At 37.1% G+C, this 22,801-nt stretch overlaps 4 protein-coding genes across 7 annotated transcripts; 2 read left to right on the top strand and 2 right to left on the bottom strand.

Moving 5' to 3' along the window:
* The first annotated feature begins 448 nt into the window (after nucleotides 1-448).
* LOC111457964 (NADP-dependent malic enzyme-like) lies at nucleotides 449-4,340 on the top strand. The gene is made up of 20 exons (XM_023100429.1): nucleotides 449-604; nucleotides 733-986; nucleotides 1,086-1,206; nucleotides 1,280-1,354; nucleotides 1,458-1,609; nucleotides 1,684-1,789; nucleotides 1,865-1,930; nucleotides 2,001-2,096; nucleotides 2,201-2,272; nucleotides 2,338-2,421; nucleotides 2,500-2,598; nucleotides 2,668-2,715; nucleotides 2,788-2,841; nucleotides 2,927-3,025; nucleotides 3,105-3,194; nucleotides 3,268-3,345; nucleotides 3,427-3,501; nucleotides 3,594-3,684; nucleotides 3,828-3,956; nucleotides 4,046-4,340. The coding sequence occupies exons 1-20, from the start codon at nucleotides 575-577 to the stop codon at nucleotides 4,132-4,134; spliced, it is 1,908 nt and encodes a 635-aa protein (XP_022956197.1). The 5' UTR covers nucleotides 449-574; the 3' UTR covers nucleotides 4,135-4,340.
* A 192-nt stretch (nucleotides 4,341-4,532) lies between these two features.
* Nucleotides 4,533-12,586, bottom strand: LOC111457965. Of its 4 annotated transcripts, XR_002713034.1 has the most exons (7): nucleotides 12,197-12,586; nucleotides 8,593-8,703; nucleotides 8,206-8,512; nucleotides 7,525-8,148; nucleotides 7,049-7,380; nucleotides 4,785-4,931; nucleotides 4,533-4,679 (listed from the first exon to the last, which is right to left on the bottom strand). XR_002713034.1 is itself a non-coding variant. In XM_023100430.1 (5 exons), exons 1-5 carry the CDS (start codon nucleotides 12,416-12,418, stop codon nucleotides 7,160-7,162), a joined length of 1,485 nt encoding a protein of 494 aa, XP_022956198.1. In that variant the 5' UTR covers nucleotides 12,419-12,586; the 3' UTR covers nucleotides 6,941-7,159. The 4 variants fall into 4 exon arrangements, 1 of the variants encoding a protein (XP_022956198.1); XR_002713032.1 differs by lacking the exon at nucleotides 4,785-4,931; XR_002713033.1 differs by lacking the exon at nucleotides 4,533-4,679 and having other exon boundaries at nucleotides 4,693-4,931.
* Nucleotides 4,957-6,644, top strand: LOC111457967 (histidine-containing phosphotransfer protein 4-like). Its single transcript, XM_023100431.1, has 6 exons — nucleotides 4,957-5,488; nucleotides 5,674-5,804; nucleotides 5,872-5,940; nucleotides 6,018-6,089; nucleotides 6,201-6,273; nucleotides 6,364-6,644. Exons 1-6 carry the CDS (start codon nucleotides 5,429-5,431, stop codon nucleotides 6,409-6,411), a joined length of 453 nt encoding a protein of 150 aa, XP_022956199.1. The 5' UTR covers nucleotides 4,957-5,428; the 3' UTR covers nucleotides 6,412-6,644.
* Nucleotides 12,587-12,952: 366 nt separating the features above from the next.
* Nucleotides 12,953-18,704, bottom strand: LOC111457785 (lysM domain receptor-like kinase 3). Its single transcript, XM_023100182.1, has 11 exons — nucleotides 17,638-18,704; nucleotides 17,474-17,557; nucleotides 16,514-16,813; nucleotides 15,994-16,139; nucleotides 15,830-15,919; nucleotides 15,631-15,736; nucleotides 14,819-14,970; nucleotides 14,635-14,732; nucleotides 14,406-14,553; nucleotides 14,118-14,225; nucleotides 12,953-13,512 (listed from the first exon to the last, which is right to left on the bottom strand). The coding sequence occupies exons 1-11, from the start codon at nucleotides 18,251-18,253 to the stop codon at nucleotides 13,348-13,350; spliced, it is 2,013 nt and encodes a 670-aa protein (XP_022955950.1). The 5' UTR covers nucleotides 18,254-18,704; the 3' UTR covers nucleotides 12,953-13,347.
* Between the last annotated feature and the right edge of the window lie 4,097 nt (nucleotides 18,705-22,801).

Raw genomic sequence — 22,801 nt, forward strand, 5'->3', positions numbered from 1 at the left:
TTTTTTTTTTTTTTTTTTAATAAAATATACTTTAGGAAGCTTAGTTTTAAAGTTGAAAATATATTACCAAAATTATTCTTTTTATTTAAAAATGTCCAATAATGTTAATTTTAAATCACTAAATATAACTAAACGGATGAAAATAATATTTTAACTGAAATTTTGTTATATTTAAAAAGAGGAAAATAATTATTTGTTTGTTTAAATTATAACAATGTATTTAATAGAGAAATTTACTTAATTATTTTAACAAGTTGGGGTTAAATCTTGATTAGCCTATATATTAATGAGCTTACGATCATCATTAAAAATTTATCTTATTTATTTTGTTTTCAAAGTTTTTTAAAATAAAAAAAATAAAAAAACAACAAATGAATTATAAATAAATAAATAAATTTAAAAAAGAGACATGCACCCATGTTTTGAGGTTCCTATAAGTTTCCCAATTTCCCGAGCCGTAATTCTTCTTCTTCTTCTTCTTCTTCTTCTTCTTCCTGCTTAGACTAGTAACCAGGTGCAGAGAAACAGAGTCTGGGGAAGAGAGAACAAATTTTGGTGGACAAACCTCTTCACCATGATCTCCTTGACCACAACCAGTTTCCTGGTATTCCTATTTCAATCCATTACTTTTACGAGCTTCCGGCTTATGTTTTTGTATCTGGGTTCCTTTCAATTTTCTTTTTATTTCTCTGATTTCTTCAATGTTGCTTGTTTTTTTCTTGTCCGACCCAGATGGGTGTTTCTACACCTTGCTCCACTCCCTCCGCCACCGGAAGACGGCGGCCGGTGGCTCTGAAAGTGGTGTCGATGGACTCGCATGTTCGAGCCGGCGAGCGAAGTGGCAGTGTTGTGGTGGACAACAACAGTGTGAAAGAAATTCCCAATGCTCCGTCGCCGGTGTTTCAAGTGGAACCCAAATCCACCCCTGCCGCCTCCGCCTCCACGGAAGAACAAATCATGACACCATGGACCGTCTCTGTTGCCAGGTGAAGACCGTCTCTGTTCCTGCTCTGACTTGGTTGAACTCTGCAAACCTTTTCATAGCTGAGTTTCTTTCTTTGTGTTGCTTTTTGCTGAAACCTTAGTGGGTATAATTTATTGCGAAATCCACGCCATAACAAAGAGCTTGCGTTTACTGAGAAAGAAAGAGACGCCCATTACTTGCGCGGGCTTCTACCCCCCACAGTTCTTGCTCAAAATGTGCAGGTTAGCCTTCCCTTGTGATACCCTTCAGCCCCATTATAAGTTTTACATTCCTAGTTTGTTATTAACTTTCCAGGTGAAGAAGATGTTGCACAATATCCGTCGATATCAAGTACCATTGCTCAAGTACATGGCAATGATGGATCTTCAGGTACCCATTGTTCATCTCATTTTTTAGTACTAGGACTTCTAAATGATGCTTGAATACAAAATTTATGCATTAGTGAAACTTGTTTTGTTGTACCCTTTTTCAGGAGAGGAATGAAAAGATGTTTTACAAGCTGCTTATAGATCATGTAGAAGAATTACTCCCAGTTGTGTATACACCAACCGTGGGTGAAGCTTGCCAGAAATATGGAAGCATCTTCAGGCATCCACAGGGCCTCTATATCAGTTTGAGAGAAAAGTATAGCTCGTCGATTACATCGATGCATTTCTGTCTTGGTTTAGGGTGTTGAAATGGTTGAGTTTCTTTTGCAGGGGGAAGATCCTTGAGGTCTTGAGGAATTGGCCTGAGAGGAACATTCAAGTCATTGTAGTTACAGATGGGGAGAGAATTTTGGGGCTAGGGGATCTTGGATGTCAGGTTAATTCCAATGATGGTTGTCTCTGAAGCTTGAAATTGAGCTATGAACTGATCAAATCCATGTTAATGTTTCAGGGGATGGGCATACCCGTTGGGAAACTCTCTTTATATACTGCACTTGGAGGTGTTCATCCTTCGGTGGTGAGTACCGACATCCTCGCTTTATGCTTCATCTCTTATTCTTGATGGTTCATTTTTTGGGGTTTTTCAGTGCTTGCCAGTGACCATTGATGTTGGGACAAACAATGAGGAGTTGTTGAATGACGAGTTTTACATCGGGCTCAGGCAAAAGAGAGCTACGGGGCAGGTTTGTGATCCCTTCTCTCTCGCCAATGTATCATTTCTAGTTCAATGTGACAAGGCATACTTGGCGAATTCCGAGCTGAAGTGGGATGATTTTTCTCAATGTAGGAATATGCTGAACTTATCGATGAATTCATGACTGCAGTCAAGCAGCATTATGGGGAGAAGCTCCTAATTCAGGTATGTTGCTGTAACTACACATACTCATTCTGATATTGTTCTAACTCAATTTCCACGTTTTAAAGTTCGAAGACTTTGCAAACCATAACGCATTCGATTTGCTTGCAAAATATGGCGCAACTCATCTGGTCTTTAATGATGACATTCAGGTTAAGACCCTGGACTTCTCATTTTACTCTTGACTAATTTCAATCAACTGTACCGTAATTGTCATCGTTGAATCTCAGGGGACAGCGTCCGTGGTACTTGCTGGGCTCATTACAGCTCTAAAGTTCGTTGGCGGCTCCTTAGCTGACCATAGATTTTTATTCCTTGGTGCTGGAGAAGTAAGTTCATACCGAATCGTGTCTAACATCTAATAAAAGCTCCTCTTAAGTTTGCGTTTGTTGTTTCAGGCTGGTACTGGAATTGCAGAGCTCATTGCCCTTGAGATATCAAAACAGGTTCATAGCCCTTGTTCAGAATTCATTAAGTCAATCTTCATTTTAATTAACAAGAGCTAGTCGTTTGTGTAGACCAATGCTCCGTTGGAAGAGACGCGCAAAAAAGTCTGGCTCGTGGATTCGAAGGTAACTTGTTCGTCAAGCTTGAGAAGGTGTTCATCATTCAGGAAGTTTTTGGAATTTCTGATTCATTTCTTTGTTCCTTCCTCAGGGACTGATTGTAAGTTCTAGGAAGGATACTCTCCAACATTTCAAGAAACCTTGGGCTCATGAACACAAACCTATCAAGGAACTCATTGATGCCGTTAAGGTATCGAATCTTGTAATGTACTTCTACAAATGCATGTTCATAATTTGAATCATGTCTTTTACTTACTGTTTCACGTCAGGAAATCAAACCGACCGTCTTGATTGGAACATCGGGCGTTGGAAGAGCATTCACTAAAGAAGTTGTGGAGACTATGACCTCAATCAACGAGGTATTTAATTCGTCCTTTTCACTTTCTGAAGAGCGCATACCGATCTGTTCATGATTTGGGTAACTTGTTGCAGAAACCTATCATTTTCTCACTTTCCAACCCTACTTCCCAATCTGAATGTACTGCTGAAGAAGCTTATAAATGGAGTCAGGTAATACAATGGTTCATTCCCCTCCCTCAAGAACACAATGAATATTCATCTTGTATCACATGGTTGAGTTGTTGCTTTCAGGGTAGTGCCATTTTCGCAAGTGGGAGCCCATTTGATCCAGTTAATTACAAGGGGAAAGTGTTTGTACCTGGCCAGGTCCTCACATTTCAATTCAATTCTAAGCTAAAATCATATCATGCATGATTTGGGTGTTAATATTAATCCTTGGTGATTTATTAACAATTCAGTCAAACAATGCATATATCTTTCCTGGATTCGGTTTGGGGTTAATTATGTCGGGCACAATCCGCGTTCACGATGACTTGCTTCTAGCAGCCTGTAAGTACTCAAAAGCCTATTAAGATTAAAGTATATTAGAGACAGTGCACACATTCTTTCAAAGCTTAGATGAACTAGAGTCCATTGCTATGTTTAAGTCTCGGGTTTCGATCATTACTAATGTACTTGTTCATTACGATCAGCCGAAGCTTTGGCTTCACAAGTGACCCAAGACGACTTCGACAGAGGACTCATCTTTCCTCCATTTGCCAAAATCAGGAAGATTTCAGCACATATTGCTGCCAGTGTGGCTGCAAAAGCTTATGAACTTGGTGAGATTTCAACCTCATTTCCCTTTCACAAACTTTTCGAAGAGTTTGAATCTGCTAATCATTCTCCCATTTCAAATTCTGTCTCATAGGTTTGGCCACTCGCCTCCCTCAACCTAGAGATCTGGTGAAATATGCTGAGGGCTGTATGTATAGTCCTAGCTATCAAAATTACCGGTAGATTAGCGTCGTTAGTCCGCTGTATCTATGTCGTATCGTTCGTTTATTCTCTGATAGTGTTTCTTCTATTTTCAGTACTTTCTTTTGTTGTGTAAGCCGTCTGTAGTTTGTATTAGTTGTGGAAAAAAAAATGGGAAAGGGAAGTAAGAAGTGTTGCAAGATTTTCATGAAATTGAATGGAAACTTGTGCTCAAAATTTGAGGTGAACTCATGACCAAGAATCCAATACGTAACTAAATTGAGTCCTAAGCTGAAGAAACATACTAAAATTATTTGTAAACATTTTATTCATACAATGAGAATTTGAGAATTAAGTAAAATTTTATTTAGAAAACAATATAAAATGACATTTGAGAAACTTCTTTTTGTTATTAGTATTCTCAACAGCAATCACGCCAAGACCGACCAACATAGATCCCTGAATTTTAGAAAATATCAAATAGTTGCACTAAGTCTTACTCTCGATATCAAACTCGATTACTTTTTTGCATTTATTTGCACTCGCTCGATCTCATTTGAATGCATTCGAAGGATCCTTGGAAAAGCCTGTAAAAGCTAGAGAAGAATCAGAATCTGCACTTTGATAAGAGATTCTGATACCAAAATAGTACGCCATGTCTACCACTTTATAAATAATATGCCAATGTCTACCTCTTTATGAATATGGGAAAAGAATTTGTGTTGAGGTGTTATGTCAATCAATGACAAGACAAGAGTGAGATTCTAGGCTAACCATTACATGAGACAGTGATGCGAAAGGGGAATTTCAATCTATGCAACACATATTTTAGGGAGTACCTAACAAAAAAAAAACCCCAAAATCTGATCTTTAAAACTTCAGCTCTTATACAAAATAAGTCGATAGACTATAAACACCTCTTATGTTCAATGCACATCTCTCTCACATAGGAATAGTCGAAGAATAGGAGGAACGGCCTTTTAATGACTTTTCAAGTATTTGAGAAGATACAGGAAGGTTAGTGCGTAAAGAGCCGAAAGGCTCTAAATGGAGCTATGTATGGTATGTGCGTGGAATATTACAACAAATGTTCGTGAAATGAAATCTGGCCTTTTTTTGTTATTTCTCTAAACCTGGGGATGCCTCTATCTTCAAGGCTCATATTCTAAAAAGCTCAAAATCTGGTATACATGCATTAGTTCCCTCTACTCTTCTTTCTTCTCACTTGTTTTTCCTCTATATAAACCCCTGGATCCTAACCATTGTGGTAAAACTCATCACTATTCCATAATCTTCCAATCCTGTTCTGTTTCTCCTTTTTGACATTTTCTGTAAGATGGAAAGGAACCAGTTATCAAGGCAGATCAACAGAATGAGACAATCACTATTTGATCAGGTCCATTTGTCTTACTTAACCATCCATTTTCTTGGAAACCTGTCCTTTTTTACGTTTCTTGCTTTAAAAGGCTTTCACTTCTGACAACGAGTTGAACAAAAAGTAGAGGAGAGAGATTCGAACCTATAATCTTTTAACTAAAGTAGGTGTGCTCATATTCACGCTAACTTATTTTATCTCTACAGGGATTTCTTGATGAACAATTTGTCCAGTTGGAGCAGCTGCAAGATGAGGCTAACCCAAATTTTGTTGAGGAAGTTGTAACTCTATGCTACCGTGATTCCTATAGATTAATCCACAACTTAGAGCAAGCACTGTCAGTAAATTTATAAGAACAAATTATTTCCCTTCTGTTACGTTCTAACAAATTGATATCAGTGCAGACAGAAGAGCCCTCTTGACTTTAATCAGTTGGATAGCTATATGCAACAGTTCAAGGGAAGTAGCTCAAGGTAAATTCACAAAAGGAAATGAAAGAATAAGAACAGTAATAAAAATAACCAATAATTTGTTTATGAATGGATGGCAGCATTGGAGCAAAAAAGGTGAAAGCTCAGTGCACACTTTTTAGGGAATACTGCAAGTCTGGGAGTGGAGAAGGGTATAATCTTTTTCCTAAATGAAATCATTAGATTATTATTAAGATCAACCTACGAGCATATATGCTGGTTTTTCTAATACTGATTCTGAAGGCTTTTGTAAACATGTAAAGATGCTTTAGGACTTTCCAGGAACTGAAGAAAGAACGTACAGCTCTGAAAAACAAGTTTGAAGCTTATTTTCAGGTTTATATCTCACTACAATTCCTATTTTCCTCCTGTGAGTTAAAGAAACTTTGGATCTTTACCATAATTTTTGTGTTGTTTTCTGAGCAGCTGAAAAGGCAAGCTGGTCCGAGTCAAATTGCAAGTCGTCCCAAGTAACAAATGATGGGCAACCAAAGGCAATGACTTCAAATGGAAATCAAGCAGATGATTAGGTGGGCGTAGAGGCCTTGGAATGTAAAGATTTCAATTTCAAAGCTCTGTCTTAACTTTCTTGGCAAATGGAAAGTAAGCCATCCTTTGCCTTTTTGTAAATGGCTGGCTTATAGACTTTAAAATGCTCCTTGATGGGATGAATTGCACAGAATCCAAGTACTTCTGTGTCCAGTAAACTTGTTACGAGTAAAGAAAGTCTAGGAGATCTTGACTATGCAACAATTTGACCAAAAAAGGAAATCAAGAAATTAATGAAGAAAATCAAGACAACTGGGTTAACGAAATAGATCAAGAAGGATTCAAAAGTTACAAATTTGTGGGGGTTTGGAAAACTACTTTAGAGCCGAGGAAAGAAGTTTTCAGGATATTACGCTGGAAATGGTAGATTGTGTTCTTTGATTTTTTGTAGATTTGTTATTGATTTTAGCATGAGAATATTATAATGGCACCAGAATGGCATGTACACCCATGGTATTCAAACTTTGCTCATGCTTATAGAACAAAATGTAGCCTACTAGACAGCCATTCTCTAGAGCATATTCGGTTCCAGCATCATTACAAGTTTTAGCTTTCTACGCACCTTAAAGTGTCGAACTTAATAGATTCTTTCTCCTGGCCGAGGTACGCACAGGCACAACATCTGCTGCAATGCCCTTCGCGGTGTGCATTCCCAAGTGTATCCGCTCCGCATCTAATCACATGAAACCTCATCCAACAAGTCCAGGAAACCCTTTGATGTCTTTTGGAGAGATTGATCACAACGAAATGGATTGGCTGATGCTGCTTCAAATTTCAGCCAGAGTTCTTTCTTAAGAGTTTCCTCACCAGCACGTTTGCCAACCCGGAATACACTTTCACATTCCTTCAACATGGGAGTGTTATCTATGATCGGCAAGCTGACTCCAACTGGATCTATATGCACATTTTCTTAGTCAGAAGCGCCTCATAAATCATAGGCCAAACACTATAATGATATTATCAAAATACTCTATGAAAAAACAGAAACTAAACTAATTCATGAACAGGGACGTCTGGTAATTGAAAAACAATAAATACCTTGGTGGGTGAAAGATTTCTTGGCTTCGTAGTAACATCCATCACAATTAGCACTTTCCACCGAATGAGAATCAGACGGCTCCAGTAAAACACAGGTTTTTGGAGGTGACATAAACCAGTCCGGAGAAGCTTCAACCTTCTTTTTAATTCCTGATTTGTGAGCCTGTTGAATTCCTAGGAGTTCTGGATACTTCAAAGCCAACCCATCAGACGTGTCACTGCCAGAAGAGGAATCATGAACGCCAACGGGAAAAGGTGTGGCCTTGTAAATCCTTTTTTTGTCTTTTTGTGACGACTCTGAAATGGGTTCGAGCAGCACACAAGATTTTGGTGGCGACATTTTTAAGCATGGTGTCATAACTAACATAGAGCAATTCTTCTTTGATAATAATGGTGGGGAAGCAAATCCTCTCTGATGAATTGTCCCTACTTGTGTTAAATCAGACCCAGACGGCTCAGCACCACTAGGCTGAGGTCCATTACCCTCTAGCAAATTGTCCCCCAGTTTGGTTAAATCGGACCCAAATGGTTTACTAACACTAGGCTCAACTCCATTACCTTCAAGTAGATTCTCGTTTAAATCTCCACATGCAAAAAAACATGGTTGTGCACCCTTAAGTGTACCCGAAGTAATTCCGCCAAGTACAGATTTAGAGCATGGTTGTGCACCCTTAAGTGTACCCGAAGTAATTCCGCCAAGTACAGATTTAGAGTATGCTGCATGTTTCGATGAGAGTGATTTAGAAATAGGAAGAGGAGTGAGTAAAAACAATTGTCTTCCCCTCTCAATATTGCATCCAGCACGCCATGATACGAGGGGTGAAGGGGAGATCAAATCTTGAATTCCAGCATTGTCTGGGCTATCAATAACGTTGCTTTCCGTAACATTAACCAAAGCATTGCTTTCACTAGCCAACGGTTGTTCTATACCATCATCAGAATCTTTTGATGGACGAGAGAACGCCATCTGGAACCTGGGGACCCAGGGCTGCATTTATGAAAATTATCCCACATGAGTTATCAGGATGAATGGAGTTGCAATTTACAATAAGTTTCTGAAAAATTTACCTTCAAAGAAGATAGCATATCAGATAAGACATGAGTGAAAGATTCGATCTCTTTTCTCCCTTGTTCATCCATTTTCTTCAGTTCAAATGCTTTGACAACGAGTTCATCGATCTGCCAAACACTACGGTAAGGTGAAGCTGTGCAACATAGCGAAAAAAAAAATACCAACCAACTACTATACAAATTATAGAAGATCTTAAAATTGGTGCAGATGTGTACCGCTTGGTTTAAGAACACATACTTATAGAATTCATGTGTACATAATCTACGCTTCCTAACGGACAAATATGTCATTTCTTAATACCTAGGAGTGAACAAATGTCTTAAAGAAACAACTTCTTTGTTTGGCCAGATTAACTGTTCTCTGTTTTGGAGAAAGTGGTATAACACCCGCAAACAATGATTTCTACACTGCAATTGATTAACATTACAGGGTTTTGATAACAATTTTTCCTCTCAAGTTGTCTGCAACTAAAGCACTTTAAAAAAGCAAAGAAAACAAAAATTGTTAGTATCGAACACATACCCAATGGAATACTAGTAAAATTGCACTCACCCACCCGCAACAAAAAAAAAAATTAAACAAAGAGACATAAAGATTTACGTGATTTGGATTGAAATTTTTTTTCTACATCTACGAGTAGCAACCAATCTCAATAATCAAAATATTTGCAAAGTGTATATCTTGCACTTTTACACTAAAAAATCTCTCAACAAAATTTTTTCCAAATGTCAAGCAACAAATAACACTCAAACTAACTCTATATTTCTCAACCATCCAAGATAAACCTTTATTTAAGCATAGAAGTATTAATGTCATACATGAATCAAGATGATTCCGGTATCAAAATGGAAAATGAACCAAATAAATGAGAGATAAACCAAATAAATGAGAGTAATGAACCAATTAAATGTCAATATGTGCATAGGAGATGCATGAATCTATTCTTCGTGACAACTTACAACAATCTCCACTTTGTCCGAAGATGTCCAAGCAGATAACCGGTTTAGCTATCACTAAGTCAATGGGCTACTTTTTCCGTCCAACATTGATCAAATCCAAGAATGTTGAGGATTATTGGGATTGGGAGTGTCCCACATTGGTTAATTTAGTGGAAGATCATGGGTTTATAAGTGAGGAATACTATCTTCATTGGTATGAGGCCTTTTGGGGAAGCCCAAAGCAAAGCCATGAGAGCTTATGCTCAAAGTGGACAATATCATACCATTGTGGAGAGTCGTGATTCCTAACATGGTATCAGAGCCATGCCCTAAACCTAACCATGCCAATAGAATCCTCAAATATCGAACAAAGAATGGCGAGCCTCGAAGGTGTAGTCAAAAGTGACTAAAGTGTCGAACAAATGGTGTACTTTGTTCGAGGGCTCCAGAGAAGGAGTCGAGCCTCAATTAAGGGGAGGCTATTCGAGAGCTCCATAAGCCTCAGGGGAGGCTTATAGTGTGCTTTGTTCGAGGGGAGGATTGTTGAGGATTATTGGGATTGGGAGTGTCCCACATTGGTTAATTTAGTGGAAGATCATGGGTTTATAAGTGAGGAATACTATCTTCATTGGTATGAGGCCTTTTGGGGAAGCCCAAAGCAAAGCCATGAGAGCTTATGCTCAAAGTGGACAATATCATACCATTGTGGAGAGTCGTGATTCCTAACATGGTATCAGAGCCATGCCCTAAACCTAACCATGCCAATAGAATCCTCAAATATCGAACAAAGAATGGCGAGCCTCGAAGGTGTAGTCAAAAGTGACTAAAGTGTCGAACAAATGGTGTACTTTGTTCGAGGGCTCCAGAGAAGGAGTCGAGCCTCAATTAAGGGGAGGCTATTCGAGAGCTCCATAAGCCTCAGGGGAGGCTTATAGTGTGCTTTGTTCGAGGGGAGGATTGTTGAGGATTATTGGGATTGGGAGTGTCCCACATTGGTTAATTTAGTGGAAGATCATGGGTTTATAAGTGAGGAATACTATCTTCATTGGTATGAGGCCTTTTGGGGAAGCCCAAAGCAAAGCCATGAGAGCTTATGCTCAAAGTGGACAATATCATACCATTGTGGAGAGTCGTGATTCCTAACAAAGAAATGTCAAAACTTTTCACAAGCAATCACTTTTGTTAACATATCTGTAGTATTATCAGCAGTTCCAATTTTTAATAAATGAATGTCCCCTTCATGGATAATTTCTCAAATAAAATGAAATCGGATATCAATATGCTTACGAGCGTGATGGACTTGGTTCTTCGACAAAAAAATAACACTTTGACTATCACAAAACACATCTACGTGTTATTTAGCAATACTCAAGTCATTAACTAAACCAAGCATCCAAATAGCTTCTTTAAAAGCTCCCGTGATTGTCATATACTTTATTTCGGTGGTAGACAATTCAATAGTAGACTCCAATGTTGAACACCAATAAACATGTCCACAAACAATAGTGAATGGATAACCAGTAGTGGACCGACGTTTATTAATCTCCACTTGTCCCTTGGAAGCAATCGACATGTCATCAACATACAAGGCCAAGTAGATAAACAAGCCATCAAGAGACCGAAAATATATAGATGTATTTTATGATAGCCAGAGTGTTATTTGTTTGTCAAAAAACCAAGTCCATCATGCTCATACCAAACATAATGATGTCCAATTTCATTTTATTCGTGAAATTATCAATGAATGGAACATTCATTTATTGAAAATTGGAACAATAGATAATCCTACGAATATGTTGACAAAGGTGGTTACTCGTGAAAAGTTCCAGTATTGTTTGGATCTAATCAATATTGGACGAAAATAGTATAATGTTGACTTGGTGGCAGCCAAACCAGTTATCTGTCTGGGCATCTTCTGATAAGGTGGTTGTCAGGAAGAATAGATTCATGCATTGACATTTATTTGGTTCATTACCCTCATTCATTTGGTTCATCTCTCATTCATTTGGTACATAGTGTTTCTATGTCTATATAAATGGTGGTTAAGGATAGTTGGAAAATATTGAGTGTTCATTACCCTCATTCATTTGGTTCAATCTCTCATTCATTTGGTACATAGTTCATTTGACATTAATGTTTCTATGCCCATATAAATGGTTGTTAAGGTTGGTTGGGAAATATTGAGTATGATTTGTATTTGAAGAATTTTGTTGATAACCTTTGTAAGGTGAGAGTGTGAGATATATACTTTGTAAATTTTTAGATTATTGAAATTAGGTAGTATTCATCAGGTAGGAGAATTACTTCTCTCCTAACTACGTAAATCTTTGTGTCTCTTTGTTAAATTTCTGTTAAATTTCTGTTGTGGGAGTGGGATGGATCTTGCTTTCCTAATTGCATTTATTAGAACAATACTAATTGCATTTATTAAGATCCCAGCGAGGCATGAAATCAGAGTTCATGAACTTCAACGAGTGCCCTGCCCCTCTAATTCCCTTCCGTTCTCCCCAATTTTGAAAATGAAATAAACTCAAACGAAACACCTGTATGAAACATATCCGAACTTTCACGCAGATGATTGTATTAGAGCGAATACTAATTTCAACCACAGCAATATCAAAACCCCGATGCATAAAAATGGAGGCAAATTCGAGTGATTTACCTGGTCAGTGAGCGCCGAGAGATCAGACTGAACTAGAAGGAGACGATCGAGAGCATCATCTTGTTCTTCAACCTTAGACCTATTATCATCTTCCTTTCTCTTGGCTGTAGAGACAGATTTGGAGGAAGTTCGGCCGTAATTGTGGTTCGCTATGTCCCTCAGTGGTTTTCTCCCAAATTTCCTTCTCACCGACATCTTGATCGCCGCCGGTTGCACCCCCATCGGAAACCTGCAAATGTAGCTCTTTCACTTTTTGAATCTCTCCAATGGCGGGCTTTGAGTGCTTTGTACAATGTTCCAGAATCGAAAAAATGGAGGCTTCATGGGCACGAATTGGAATGGGCCAACGCACTATTGGGCTTTCTACAATTCTTGGATAAGGGAGGCAGATTTAAATTATGCAGTTTTAATACTAAATTTAAACCTCACATTTTGATAAAAGATTAAATTGTTATTTATTTTACGCCCAATTAAAAAAAAAGTTCCGTATAAATTATTAAGTTTTAATAATACTTTTACACTTTAAAAAAAAAATTAAAAATTAAAAAAATTAAAAAATACACTCATCTTTTAAATTTTATAAATAAATAGTATTTTTATTTTAGCATATTAATTTCAAAAATACTCTTTTAACTACGTAATCTGCTGGAATATACGATAGAAGTTAGTTCAAATCATATTAAATTCGTTCCAATCATATTGAATTTTTTAATTTGATGTAATTATATTTAAGTGAGTTAAATTAAGATAATTAAATTTTAGAATTTAGACTCGTTTTAAGTTTGTAGACAGAATTTTATGTGATGTACAAGACTAGATCCCCAACACCCATGTTTGGATACACTCTTTTTCGGTATGTTCGAGAAACCTCGAATACCCATAACCTTCAGAAAGCCAGAGGTAGATTATTCAACATAACTGTTCTTTACTTAGGCCTAGGGGAAAAAGCTCAGAAAGCTCTATCTTAACCCCATCCTGGGAATAGGTAGTAGCAGCGGATGCCAAAATTTGATATCACAATAATATCGAACGGTTATCGCTTGGAAGACGATGACTCTACCGACCGGCTGCTGCTACCATTTCAGCTATACAATTTAGGGAAGATGAATCAGGATGGCAGAATGATGGGTTGAGCTGATGTAGTTTCAAAACTATCTTCCTTGGACAAGGCCACTAAAAACTTGGCTGTTACCAGCTAGAGTCGCTTCCCATTCGACCGAAGACAGTAGGATCTGCGACAAGGATATTACGACTTGCTTCATGTCGGGTCGTAATATGGGATCCTCATCCACACACTGCTTTGCCAACATGGCCACCTGCCGGAAAATAAACCAAAACATCACACAAATACAAATCAACAGCAGAAATTTAACGTTACTCGAGGAAAAGGGAGATGGACATTATTGTTATACTTTTGTCCTCTTTCTGTTGTTTTCTTTCAGGATTTCCCTCAAAGTTTTTAAGACGCGTCTACTAAGGAGAGGTTTCCACACCCTTATAAAGAATGTTTCGTTGTCCTCCCCAACCGACGTGGGATCTCACAATCCACCCCCCTTCGGATCCCAGTTTCATCACTAGCACTTGTTCTCTTCTCCAATCAATGTGGGACCCCTCCCTCCCCCCCCGCTCCACCCTTTTTTGGGACCTAGCATCCTTTCTGGCACACCGCCTCGTATCCACCTCCCTTCAGGGTTAAGCCTCCTCGCTGGCACATTGCCTAGTGTCTAGCTCTGATACCATTTATAACGACCCTAGATTTTCTACTTAATCTAAAGTTGCTATTGTTGTATATATATGATGAATAGTAGCGATTTTAGATCAAGTAGAAAATCTAGGGTCGTTGCACAAACACTCCTTTCTAATACGCTTTTCAAGAAGTCATACTAAGCCTAGAATAAGATGGAGAAGGTGAATTGTGTACCTTGAATAGACAGTCATGAGGATACAAATCCATCATACTTGGATCAACTTGATCTTTCAAACTTGCCATATTCATAGAATCAGGAGCGTTCCGAAGAACAGCTAACATCTGCATTTATGTCAGACACATTAAATCCATCAAAAAGTTAGCACCAAATGCACGCAGTTCTTCAAAAAGCTGAGATATACAAAAATAAACAGAATAGCAAGCAGAAAATGTGTGTTTTGGTTTGAGAAATAACATAAATTTCTCTCCAAACTACCACATATCCAGCACGATAAAACTTACAACTGATGCTAGTGAACGTCTTTCAGGATTTCTCATAGTCGTTCCCTCAGTTCGTATAATTGCCTCCTTTCCAGATATAAGCTCAAAAAGAACGACACCGAAAGCATACACATCACTTTTCGTTGTCGCAAGCCCATTACTCAAATATCTAGAATGAATGAGGGTTAGAGGAAAACAGTTTAAAAGGAATTGTTGAGAAATATTCAGCTGTTGAATTCTCATTACTTACTCGGGAGCCAGGTAACCGTATGTACCGACAACTTTCGTTACAGTAGCTTCACCCTCATTTGTTTTTCCAACAAGCTTGGCCAACCCAAAGTCAGAAATCTAAACATGGAAGGGAAGGAGGATTTCAGTGGAAGGTATTTTGCCTAATTGAACAGACAGAACTAGTAGGATGCTTTAAATATCACCTTTGCTCTAAAAGAACCATCAAGTAAGATGTTGCTTGTCTTGATATCTCTGTGGACGTAATGAGTTTTAGTATGCTCGTGAATGTATTCGAGACCTCTAGCAGCATCTAAAGTAATTTGGAGTCTCATAATCCAAGATAGTGGCGTATGCCCTGTAATTAGGAAACCAACATTAATAGAAAGCATCATAGTTCAGTATACATGAGGCATTGCTCTGCATCGAGCCCAATCGTGGAGACAACAAGCAACATTTTTTCTATTCATGGTTAAATTTACATGGCCCCATTTCCAACTGAAACTTTATCTAACCAATCACTTAAACATCCGACTTCCTAAGTGTGAGATCCCACGTTGGTGGAGAAGGGAACGAAGCATCTCGTATAAGGGTGTGGAAACTTCTCACTAGTAGACGTGTTTTAAAACATTGGAGGGAAGCCTAGAAGGAAAAGCCCAAAGATGACAATATCTGTTCACAATGGGATTGGGCTGTTACAAATGATATTAGAGTCAGACACAGAGCAGTGTGCCAGCGAGGATGCTGGCCCCCAAAGGGGTGGATTGCGAGATCCCACGTCGATTGGAGAGGGCAACGAAGCATCTCTTATATTCCTAGTAGACACGTTTTAAAACCTTGAGGGGAAGCCCATAAGATAATACTCAAAGAGGACAATATCTGCTAGTAGTAGGCTTGAGTTACTTATATTCCTATATAGCCAGGTAGTTTGGACAAAACAAGCTTCCAAACTTTTTCACATTGAGTAAACAGATTGACTTGCAAATGATGGATTCATGGAGTAAAAATATAATCTTACCCTTGTTCAGAGGATCATGTAAATGACTTTTGAGGGGACCTTTTTGAGCATATTCATAAATAAGGAAGAGCTCCTCCTCACTGGCTGCATAACCAATCAATTCTACCTTGAAAAAAGTAAACCAAACAGAAGTCAAGGTTTCTAATTGTGTGCTTTGTGCAAATAAATACATCCGTATTTATGAAAAATAAAAGATTACCAGGTTTGCATGATGAACCTTGCACAGGACTTTCATCTCTGCCATGAACTCTTTAGTTTTTGTTGCAGTCATTCTTTTTATAGCAACTTCCTACAACATCAGAATCATTGAGTTAAGGCAGTCAACAAAACTGATATCCTTGAACATGGTAGATAACCACAAACCTGGTCACGCAGGATACCATAATACACTGAACCATAAGTTCCATGGCCAAGTAGACTCGAATCAGAGAAACCATCGGTTGAGGAAAAAATTTCTTCATATGAAAAAACCACAGGTTTGTCTACGTCAAATACATTGCTCTCGATAACTACATGAAAGAAAATTCAAGTAATAGTTAGCCATTTCTCGAATAATTTAGCAAACTGAGGTTGGATTTGCTGCCTATGCTATTAACTATGCTTCTAGTGTTGCAAGCCCAGAACTAACAAAAGGAATGCACTTATTCAGTTTGGATCTTAGTTAATCCCATTCGTACCATAGGCTGCGATTCATAATTCATCAACCCTAACGTAAGTGCGTACAGAACAATTAGTACAACAAGAATATGGGAGATATGGTTCAACAGAAGCTTCTAGGAGCTATGGTATGACATGAATATCAGAGGGAGAACTGGCATACGAAATTACATAATGGGCGTAACTGAGAGCAGGAAAAATAAGGCCAAGAACCGAAACAGTGTACCTTTCGGGAATGCACTCTGGTTGTCACTAGACTCCCCGTTGGCTTGCTTCCAACCTGCAGAACTGCAGCAAATGTACCTTCCTGAAGCACAGCAGAAACTTGACTTGCCAAGAATATGGAACTTGTGGGGAACCTTGCCACCGGGATCTTTGGAGTGGCTACTCCTTGATCTAGAAAAGCATTTCAACCACCTGAAGCAAGCATAACTTACTATGCCAACTAAAATCAGAACAAGAATAATTCCCAAACTTCCAACAATCCATATATATGGAGGATCACGTTTGGGGGTTTCAGCATTATCTGCAATTCATAACGCAATAGAGTTAACAATTTTTCTATTTTTCTCAAGTTCATAACAAAAGTTGGCATAATTAGAACTAGGCTTCCATGGTAGTAATGCAGTTTAAAAATAAACAGCAGCAAGCAAAGTAAATCTAGAAACAGATAACTTGTGAACAACTTGTGAGATCCCACGTCAGTTGGAGAGGGGCATTCCATATAAGGGTGTAGAGACCTCTCTCTGGCAGACGCGTTTTAAAAACCTTGAGGGAAATCCCGAAAGGGAAAGCCCAAAGAGGACAATATCTACAAACGGTGGGCTTAGGCGATTACAAATGGCATTAGAGTCAGACACTGGGTTGTGTGCCTGCAAGGACGTTGGGCTCCCAAGAGGTGGATTGTGAGATCCCACATCAATTGGAGAGGAAAATGAAGCATTCCTTAGGGTGTTGACCTCTCCCTAGTGTTTTAAAAACTTTGAAGGGAAGTCCAAAAGGTAAAACACAAAAACTACCATATCTGTTATTACTTCTTAAAACGAGAAAGAAATAACCATCTATTTCAATATTGTTATCGGACGCGATTATATCAACTACTTGACTTACGAATGTCTTCCTAAAAATATGAGACAAGCAAATGATTATTGTCTGAATGAGAAGTGTGAAAGTTGTTCATACCCACCTGTGATATTGTTCAGAGTAAAGGAAGGAGCTGGAGCAGGAGCAGCAGAAATGTCTGTCTCCAATGGATAGGGATCGCCAGGAACTACAAAATTCACAAGTTAAATGATAAACAACAATGGCGATCATCTGCAGAATCATAACCAATAAAATTGCTATACTGACCCGAATTCAAGGGAATATAATACAAAGCACCCACAGTGACATTGCCTGGATTTTCAATTCCATTCACCGACTCAATGCTATCCATACTGACCCCAAATCGGCTAGCCAAAGACGCTATGGTATCGCCATCTCTCATCACATAGCTCATCAAATAGTTCCACAACCCACTTGAACAGGCACAAAACAGCCTCAAAGACACAACAGCACCGTTCCTCGCCAATCGGGTTGTATTGGGCAACAGCGCAAGCCCATCATACGCTTCCATGACTATGTCATAGACATACCCTCGATTGGATTTGATGGTAAGAGTTGTGTTGGTTATATATTTCTTCAACCCAGAAGCACAGGAGCAGTTCTTCCTAATAAACACGTAATCCCGACCATTTCCTTCGACAGTGACATCTTCAGGCAATACGTCGAACATACTCTGGATCACAGAAAGCGTCTGATTTGGGCGAGGCTCGAAGGCCAGAAACGAGGTGCATAAACGGGTCGTGTCCGTACAATTTAAGGGCATGGGATAAGAGAAACAGAGGGAATGATGTTGAAGAAGAAGGGCAAAGCATAGAAGGAAGACCAAACTGGGAAACCGTACAGGATTCATTGACGAAAACATTGAATTCCAGGTCCAAAGTTCGCGGATAAAGATAGTGAGTGGAACAGTCAAGAACAGAAATTAGCGGCAGACAAAGGTGGATCAAAATTCAACATACACAAATCTGAAGGAAACAAGAAGAACTGTATGTGGGTAAGTCAGAAAACGAAAACCCAATAAACAAAAATCATAATCTGTAAAGAATCAGAGAAAAACCAAGAGAAAGGGAAGAAATATAGGGAAAATGGCGAAAACCCAGAAGATGAATGAAAGAATAAAGTGGAGATTTGGAGCTCAAAACGAGGGGAAAGGGGCAGAGTTTAAAGAAGTAAGGAGGAGGAGGAGGAAGAAAATGAGGTGTGGACACAGGGGCAAGGAGGGTTGAAGTGAAAAAAACAGTGAACAGAAGAGCATTTGAATTTGGGTAAAAGTGGGGAGTGATCATAATAGGTAGACTGCCAAGCCCTCTTCCCTCAAGCGTATTCCACTGTGGGGAGTAAAGGCAAGAAAGCGATGAGAAGAGAAGGGCTTCCCGGTTTCCACATCTTTTTTTTCTTCTATGCCTAAAATACCCTTCTTCCTTCCCTATTTAGATGGAATATCTATGAAACCTATTGTGGATATTTCAATACTTCATCTCCACTAATTTTACAACATTATTTCCTTTTCGAATTTCAATATTTGATTAAAAAGAATAATAACAATCCTCCAATTATATACTCTGAAAAAATAAAATTAATTTTTTCGAAGCCATGCTTGGTAAAGAAAAATGAACAGAGTTCCAGATTGGAACCTCTTTATTATTTCTCTCTATTTTTTAAGTATTAAAAAACTATTTTTCTAAATATTTATGGGATATTTTTGTGAAAATGACTTCTCAATGTATAGCAGAGAACATGGTAGATTGCTTGAGATGCACTCAAATTAATATGAAGTTGGATATATATATATATATATATATATATATATATATTCTCAACTTGCCAAAATATCTACAGTATATTTATTATATTATTATTATTGATTTATCATATATAAAACTAAATTGTATGTCTATTTTAATCTTATATGGTCAATGCATTTGGTAGGTTAATTATTTTGTACAAATTATGTGGAAGAATTATTAATTACAAATTTAGAAATTGAGTGATTATTATAAACAAACTAACAGGTGTAAGCATATATTGTTGTAAAATTAAATAACCCTAATTTTTTTTTAATTTGTTTCACATACCTAAATTCATTCAAAAATTAAAATATTAAGCATTTTAAAACTAACTTTAAAAATACAATCTTGTACGAAAATATTGTGATCTAAAAATATCGTGATCTAAAACAGTGTAGTATCGACCTAGAACGATGTATCTCAGATATTAAATTCATATACATAAAAACAAAGGATGAAAGTGGGTGACATGGCGATCGAAATTATTAGATTAAATACGCTTCAAAGGAGGAGAGTGTGATTGAAGGTCGTTTTGGGAAAATGGGGGGTCGGGAGAGAGCTGGCAAAGGAAGGAGGACAGTTGGGAATGGGGCCCACAAAAAGGAGTCGCTGGCAAATTCACCGATCTCTCAATCTGGAACCCTAACCCTAAAATCCACTTCACTTCTGCTCTCCATCTCTCTGACCAAAAAAAGTAACCGCCATTCACCCATCTTTTCACTTTCATGCTCTTCTTCACCTTATCTTTTATCTTAATATCCCACCGTTATTTTCTACATTTACCATTATACTCCTAAACTTAATCAATCTGTTACTTTAATGAAGGTTAGGGTTAAAAAAGGTAAAACAAGAATTGGATTTACCACAATTTACTGCATGGTTGACTAATAATTGAGGAATTCAAATATTGACGTACCAAAATTATATCCCTAAAAAAGGAAAACAAAAGACAGTGTCCGACAAAAATAAGAATAATTAATTATTGAAAGAAGTAAAAAAAAAAAAAAGTAAAAGTAAAAAGTAAAAGCGCATTACACTGCCTGCCCCGCACGTGCAATACGCACAAGAACTCGAAAATTACGTTTTCCCTGCGGACCTAGTTGACTTGCACTTGAACTCACAGGGTTGGATTAACCCACCGACTCAACCCGGTTGAATCGGGTTGGGTTGAGTAAAAAGAATATTATAATATATTTGAAATTGATTCACCGACGAAATTGGCTACGATCCAAGGGACAGCCGCAGCCCCATGCACACACTTACACAGAGACGATACAGAGAAACACATGGATTTAGCTGGAATTTATTAAAAAAAAAAAAAAAAAAACTAATATTTTAATTTCAACAATATTATTTGAACTTTTTATTGTTATTATTTTGCAGAAAACGAATAAAGGTAATTTGTAATTAATACTTAACCAGACTGCCTTTTATCCTACAGAATGAGCAAAAGGCACTGACATTATAACTTTTCTTTTTCTAAATAAACACACAAATATTTTAATTTTCCGTGTGTTTTTTCTTGTTTTTTTAAATTATAAATAAAAGCCCTGACGAGGGGCCACCAAACTTAGGATCTTGTCTGTGTCTCTCTCTCTGGGCTTCACGATGCACTGATCAGACGGGCCATTTCCCCTCAACAACAGCCATACGACACGTGGCGTTCCTTCACGGTGCCCCTTCTAAAATATCTTAATATATTTTCAATAAATTGTGACCCCTCTAGATTTCTTTTCACTACATTTAGATTTCCATTTGTAATTATCTACAAACTGGATGGTATTTGCATATATTTGAGAATCTTTATGTTTAAATTTCAATTTTAAAAAACAACCTAATTTTGTTAAAATCATCTTGTCCAGCTCTCCTCCCCGAAAGCTTATGAAGCTCTCAAACAAAGTACACTCTTTGTTCGACACTTTAATCACTTTTGACTACACTCCTTTATTCCATATTTGAGGATTTTATTGACATGACTAAGTTTAGGGCATGGTTTCAATATTATGTTAGGAATCACGACTCTCTACAATTGTATAATATTGTCCACTTTGAGCATTTAACTCTAATGCATTTGCTTTGTGCTCCTCAAAATGCCTCATACCAATGAAGATAGTATTTGTCACTTATAAACCCACGATCATTCCCGACCAATTTGGGACTCACTCCCAATAATTCTCAACAATTTTAACATCTATTTTATTTGAAGAACACGAATCGCATTTCTTATTTTTAATTAAAAGTCGATCTAAATTCTAAAATTACGATCAAACTATTGAGGACACCTATCAAAACCTATTTTAAATTACAACGTGACGTTTGAAAATTAAAAATAATTGCCGTTGAAGTTGCATAAAAATGCATCAAAATTTTATATAAATAAATAATATTCACATTTGATTAACGCAATTTCATCCAACAAATTTATTGGGTTAAATAATTAATTAACTTTTGTTAGGTGAAATTATTGAAATAATTTAATTTACTTTTTATTCATTAATAAATATATTTTGAATAGTTTGCCTTCAATTTTATGTCGTTTATAATCATCCTTCAACAAATTAATTAACTATATTCTCTCTATAATTACTACAATAATCAAATTAAAAAAAATCAATTACACATATATTTTAAAAATTAATTATATTGACTTTATTTGGGCCATTTAACAAACAAACAATATTGAGCTTTTAATGCTTATGGGCCATTTTAGATATGTAAAGCCCAAATATATCAAAAGAGCCTATCAATAGGCCCATAACTCATGGGCTTAATCTTTATATATTTTTCAAAAGTTGTTTCTTGGTTTGAATTTTAGTTATTTATTTTTAATATATAGTAATTGGTTAGTGAGATGATTGGGCTATAAAGATAAATGGTTGGGGTTTGATGATAATTATTCCCAATGTCCGGACCCAAACAGCCACAACACCGCACCTTTCCGCCTACCCTAAACCCTAACCTAACCTGCAGATCATATGAAAGTGATGCCTCAAATTTAAGTGCTACTTTCTTTAAAATATATATATAATATATACATTACAAAAATCTCATAATTTTGAAAATTTTATAATAATATATTTGTTGCATTATAAAAGTCTCATGTCCCCTAATTTAGTAAATGATCACGGGTTTATAATCAAATAATACTCTTTCTATCGGTATGAGGCCTTTTGGCAGCCCAAACCATAGTCATGAAAACTTATACTCGTTGACAATATTATACCATTATGGAGAGTCGTGTTCGTCTAACATGATATCAGAGTCATGCTAATAGTTTTTAAAATTATAGAATAATAATTTGATGCTAAAATTGAAAGTTACTTTTTTATTTGGCATATTTATCCTATATACGACATGTTCGTAGGGTGGCGCGATCGGATTTTCACAAATTCCTTTATTTATTTATTTTTTATTATATGTTTTAATCGGGTAAACATAGCAATCATGGGCACCGAATTCATTCGCACATACTAAGATTATAACATATCTAATACAATATTTAATCAACAAAATAATGATTCCTAAAGATTGAGTTCCATCAACTTCTTTTCCTTAAAATAACATAAATAATTAATAAAATTATTCTTCCATCAAATAAAAAAAAAAAAAAAAAAAAAGGGGGG

This window comes from Cucurbita moschata, unplaced genomic scaffold (genome assembly GCF_002738365.1).
Source record: "Cucurbita moschata cultivar Rifu unplaced genomic scaffold, Cmos_1.0 Cmo_Scf00020, whole genome shotgun sequence".
NCBI classification, from domain to species: Eukaryota; Viridiplantae; Streptophyta; class Magnoliopsida; order Cucurbitales; family Cucurbitaceae; genus Cucurbita; species Cucurbita moschata.